The sequence below is a fragment of the Cyprinodon variegatus genome, unplaced genomic scaffold, assembly GCF_000732505.1.
Source record: "Cyprinodon variegatus isolate N-32 unplaced genomic scaffold, C_variegatus-1.0 Scaffold525, whole genome shotgun sequence".
Classification (NCBI taxonomy): domain Eukaryota; kingdom Metazoa; phylum Chordata; class Actinopteri; order Cyprinodontiformes; family Cyprinodontidae; genus Cyprinodon; species Cyprinodon variegatus.
The window spans coordinates 243,837-249,981 of NW_015150978.1; the positions used below are offsets into that span (position 1 = coordinate 243,837).

At 34.2% G+C, this 6,145-nt stretch overlaps 1 protein-coding gene across 1 annotated transcript in view; it reads right to left on the reverse strand.

The window, feature by feature from the left end:
- LOC107095126 (cAMP-specific 3',5'-cyclic phosphodiesterase 4D-like) overlaps positions 1 to 6,145 on the reverse strand; it is a 77,457-nt gene that overhangs the window by 22,531 nt on the left and 48,781 nt on the right. Inside the window, exon 2 of the mRNA XM_015391102.1 lies at positions 2,577 to 2,768. Within this exon, the coding sequence (XP_015246588.1) occupies positions 2,577 to 2,768 (192 nt within the window). The remainder of the gene's footprint in view (positions 1 to 2,576; positions 2,769 to 6,145) is intronic.

The following is a 6,145-nucleotide window of genomic DNA, read 5'->3' on the forward strand; positions in this document are numbered from 1 at the left end:
GAAATTAAAAAAATGTCGTCTAGATATATATATTAAGAGACTAGATATATAACAGAAAAATAGATTTTTATTAAAATTGTGTTCAGTACCTCCAACACTATGGGGAGAATTTTGTTCCAATATTATTGAAAACATGTGACCTCATTTTAAAAGTGGAAATTAAAAAAATGTCGTCTAGATATATATATTAAGAGACTAGATATATAACAGAAAAATAGATTTTTATTAAAATTGTGTTCAGTACCTCCAACATTATGGGGAGAATTTTGTTCCAATATTATTGAAAACATGTGACCTCATTTTAAAAGTGGAAATAAAAAATAAAAAAAACTTCTGAATGAAAAACAAAAAGGTTTTTAGCATGATTTATATTGCCTTTATACATATGTTACATCAAATTTCTGTGTTACTCCCTTGTATTTTTTATTTTTTTATTTCCTATTTATTTTTTTTCATTGTGTGTGATACATGTACACTTGCACTTAATTCTTATTCTTATCTTGTATAAACTGTATATACAGTGCTTGCTTGTTTATTCTTAATGCGACTTTTTCCTCCTTGTTTGCACCTTCTTCTTTAATTACTATGCCAATATGTGACCAGTGAATTTCTCCGCTGTGAGATCGATAAAGCTAATCTAATCTAATCTAAAAGTTCAACCACTATTTGATGTGTATTTAGATTTCATTCTTATTATTTTATGTCTGCTTTTTTAGTTTATAAGGTAAAAATATGACATTTAATATCAACTTTTATTTTTTCAGTTTCAACTTTTATCTGTGCGGTTTCAACTAAGAACAAAAGTTTACAAACATTTTGACCCCTTTCTGACTCCATAGATGCGTTCTTCGATTATATTTACCAAATTTTATTTTACAAATTATTTATTTTGATTTATTTCTTTTCCAGATTTTATTTTACTGTATAATGTTTATGAATGGAAACTGATTTTCATTAATTGCATCTTTTTCAAATCCTGTTTTTACAAATTTTCCTCCTCTAAACTTCTGGGCAGTCCATTTGGGGACCAATAAAAACGCTGTTATTAACGTCCTCGCCGAGAAAACTTATTTCCATTAGTCGGTGTAAAACAAGTCTAAATAGTAAATAGATCTATCAGTAATTTAAAGATGACATAAAAGCAGATTTAGGGAGCGCCGTACACGCTGAACACACCGAAGACTCGGGTGAAAACATGGACATAGGCGCCGATTCTGATACAAAAACAACCCACTAATATCAGCCATCATTCTGGGCGAATTGCTGCTACAAAAATAAATCTGCTTGATGGAATTTTTTTATTTTAAAGACTGTTTTTGCTCTAAGAAGATGCGTGTTGTTTTTTCCTCACCACACAAGTAATAAGATCAACAACAAAGCCGTAACAACTGGGAAGAAAAACCCATTAAGATGATGATAAATACTTATTTGAACAAAATGTTTCAAGTGATTTGAATTTTATTTCGTATTTAGTTGAAACATAGCAAAGGTGAAAATGTTTTTTTTCTCCAACGTTAGCAGAATATCGACCAAGCTTTGCACACATTTGTAACAGAAGGGCAGCTACTGAGATTAAGATCTACTCTTCCAACCATTTATAATAGGCCTACTTACATGTAGTGTTTTATTTTACTGCGCTTAAAAGCTAAAAGTCTTTCAAATATGACTTTATTTTTATAAACTTAAATAAAGTGTGGGACCTGTTCTCTCTCAGTGTCTGTTTATTGTTAAATGACCAAGTTGGACAATAAACATTGCGTTACTGAATAAGAAAAGAACTTGTTCGATTATTTAGCAGATTACCAGCTATGGAGTAAATTTTGATCCATTATTGCAGAAAGCAAAGAACACCTTTAAAAAATGGATTAATAAAAGACAATCCAGAAATAAAACATCTTTTTTTTAGACAAAAGAGGTTTTTAGAGTAACTTTGCTGTTTTCTCAGATCAATTCATTTAACATTTTCCAGTTGTTGTTTTTAGATTTTATTTTATTTTATTCAATTTTCTGCAATTTCTCTGTTTCTGATTGAGTTCTATAAATACTTTTTTTTTAACTGCAATTTGCAGATAATATTCTTTTCCGTTCTGGGGTGGGCTGTCCTCTGAATTATGGAACAAAGATGCATTTCTATTTATTTGTATTTTTATTGGTCAGTGCACCAAGAGTATATTTATTGGGATTGAAATTAAAAAATAAATGAAATTGGAAAAATGAAAATTTATGAAAAAGTTCAAAATGTTTGATTTTTATTAAGTTGCTCAAAGTGTTATTTCTTGATTAATTTTTTCCAAGTTTTAATGTAATTTAATTTATTTATTTTTTTGGGAGCAATAATGGAATAAAAGTCCCTCTATAATGACCATGCATGTAAATCATGTGTTCATAGGAATCATCAGGAAAAGTAGAGATTTAAGAGGTTTAGAGTTAAAAAAATTATCTTTTTATGAAGTTTTATTTATTTTGAGGTTATTGGTGAGACCGTAGAGGAGGAGAAACTCCATGTGCAAGAAAGGTTTTCCTGCAAAAAAGGATAGAAGAAGTTAACCAATCACAGGTGAAGGAGTTGAACTCACAGATCGCTGGCTGAGGATGGATTCCTGGAGGGACCTTTGGGTGAAAGGTCAAAGTCCGAGTCAGAGCGGTAGAGAAAGGATTCCCGCCTCTGGCTGTGTGGATAGTTGGCCTGCAGGACCAGACCAGAACCGGAGCTGCCCTGGGCGTCCAGGGGGCTGCGCCCCACTGATAACCCATTCTCCACATCAAAGCTGAAACCAGAGAAAAAGAGCAGAGAATTAAACGACTGGAAGATTTCATCAAAGACACATTTTAGTAATCAGTATGAGAAGAAAATGAAAGAAGTCGGATCCCACTTAGAGAGTCTGTTTTATGCATCTGACAGGAAGAATAGGCGTAGGATCATTCAGAGAAAGGTGCTAATTTCTAATAAAATAAAGTTAAAGATTTATGTTCTGGGGAAAAGAGGAAAAGAAGGATGACTTTTAAACATTTGGCAAAAAAGGAAATAGGAGCCGAAAGCTCGCTCTTTTATAAAGTGTCAGAAAATGAGACCGGGTTGTGAAATATACTCAAACAGAGCGAACTGAATAAAAAAAAAACCTCAGGAAGTTTGCTAAAATGAGTTCCGCTTTATTTTGTTGATCAGCAGCTGCTCAGAGAAGCACGACAGACAAATGGTTAGAATAAACCGAGGGCGAAATGAGGCGGCGTTGAGAGACACAGACAAAGACCGGCGATCACAGAACAACCAAAGGCATCGGGACAAAAATAAACCGATGACAGAAAAGCCGACAAAGAACAGACTGGATACGTCTGTCTGCAGAAAATCAGTTTTAGTTGGTGGTTTTCCTTTTAATATAACTACAGTTTTACACCACAGAACAAAGAACAGCTTTTGTTGTTCTGAAGGTGAGATATGGGATGTATGTTCTGCTTGCAGCAGAGGTGTGAGTGAACAGCAGGGGATCAATTTAGCATTAAACTAAAGGATGAGTCTAGAAATAGCTCAGTGTTCTGTATTCTGTTGTTGGGAAAAAGAACCAAAACAAAGCGTTTTGATTAAGGGAGTAACTTTATGAGGAAAGTTGATGGAGACACTTTAAGGGTGGTGGCGGATGGACTTAAGGTTACTCGTCACAAATGCTTTCAATAGGGATTGTATTTTCCAAAAATGAGCTCAAACACATTCATTGAATGCTTTCCTATTGTATGGAGCACAAAAGAACAAAAATACACTGATATTTATATTTATGGGTAGTTAAACATTAATGTATAAATAAAAGGATGAATAACAGCCGATTCCGATGCCAACAGCAATATACCATGCCTCCCTAGTATGTACACAATTTCAGCTTCATTCATCCATACATCCAGAAAAATGTGGATTGGATGTTTTCCCTTTCAGCTACATCAGTGATTATCCTCCTTCAAAAGCAGCAAAATCAGATTTAGAAAACTGTCCCAAATATTGTTGAGAGCCAAAGTCAATGTATTCAGAATCAGAAATACTTAAATAACCCCAGAGGGAAATTACTTTTGTTACACGCTCCAGTTACAGTTTTATATATATATACACATCCAACTACATAAGATAATAAAGATAAAAAAAAAATAAAAAAGCTAAAAATATATACACATATAGCTCTTCTGTATATATATATATATATATATATATATATATATATATATATATATATATATATGCATATGTAAAACTAAATCCAAGTAAAGTAATAATCCAAGTAAAGTGATAAATCCAAGTAAAGTGATAAATCAAAGTAAAGTGATAATCCAAGTAAAATTATAAATCCAAGTAAAGTGATAATCCAAGTAAAGTGATAAATCCAAGTAAAAGTGTTAATCCAAGTAAAGTGATAAATCCAAGTAAAGTGATATGTGGCGTGCAAAAATAGTGCATAAATGTCAATTTTTTTAAATTGAAATTATTGGTGGGCGTCCACAACAGTCCTTAAGAAAGTTACGCCTGAGGTTTTGATCCACCTTCCTGCTTTCCCAAAGCCCCTCTAATGGCATTTAACACCAAGGAGACTTCTTCAGCACCATGACGTTTTCCTTTGAAACAATCAAAGAAATTTCCCTTAGACTGGGTAACGAATGGAATATTGATGGAACAAAATTTACTCCATATACCTCTTAACACCCACCTAATTTCCGATAAACCTCGTCTATTCTGCATACCCAAAGGGAAAAGCAAATAACTGAGGAACTGTAAGTCCAAATTACATGTGTGACACATCTTTTGAAAGCTAACACCTTCTAGTTTCTGAAAATAATAGGTCTTTTCGAACAGAATTAATTAAGAACATGCTTGAGAACAGCCATGTCTCATTTTATTACATTTTTTCTACACGTTACATGTCTGATTTAGGGTTTCTATGGGTTAAATGCAAGTTTAATGCTTCAGGACACCAACTTATGGTTGCTGTGGCCGAAGAGAAAGAATAATTGAAACAGAGTTAATTTTCCCAATCTTTATTCTATATCAATAAAATGCAAATGCATCTATCTAAAATTTAACAGAATGCAAACGTACAGCAAGTGACAACACAGAGACACACAACACAAACATTCACGCACACCTAAGGAGAATCTAGAGAAGCCAATCAACCTAACAGTCATGTTTCTGGACTGTAGGAGGACCCACACATTCTCAGGGAGAACATGCAAACTCCATGCAGAAAGACCCTAGGCCAGGAATTGAACCCAGAACCTTCTTGCTGGGAGGCAGCAGTGCTACCCACTGCTCTACTGAGCAGCCCACACATTTCAGACCTCTAAGTATAACAGTTCCAGAGCTGTGGGGCTTTGAACTTTTAATGTCACCAGCATTTCTGAGTCGTTAGTTGCTTTAAAACGCTTTAAAAATGGTTGCCGGCGACCAGGTGGCTTTTAAGAGGTTAAAAATCTCCCTTTGATTATTTTTATTCCCATGTTCTATATGTATTCTTCCCAGTATGGCTGCACTCACAGCCTCCTCCATCCATTCTGTTGTTGTTTTCTGCAACAACCTCCAGTTTCTGTGCATCTATTTTTAGCCGGTCTATAATGGGAAGCAGGCTGAAATTAGGCAACAGTGGAGCTAAGAATAGCCCATCAGGTATAACACCGAGCCCTCCTCCCTCTATCCCCCGCAACACAGTGCAGCACCACCTCCCCCGGCCATTCATGAATGCCAAGCGAGGAGTTTCTATTTGTAGGTCAACCTGAGCTAAAATTAGATCCAGGCTAAAAACATCCTCCACATCTTTCAGATGCTGGGATTTTACCGTTTTGTTTTTTCTCTTTATTCTCTATCCTTCATCTGTCTTTTGTTCAGGTCAATGTACAGTAGGTAAAGTAGAGACTTTAAAAATTGCTCACACATGGAAATGATTAGATAGAAATATTGTATAGTTTATATATTCATGTTGACATCATTGTTTTAATTTGCTCTTTTAAAGGAAAAGTTTGGTCAAATTCAGAATTTAAGCTTCTGAAAGTTCTTTAAATATGAAATTATTACATGCTGTTCAATAAATGATAAGTGTTTTTAATTAAGAGTAATTGTCATCTGAATGTGCTTTACTGGAGGCATCCATGTTTGTCAAAGAACACTACTGCCACC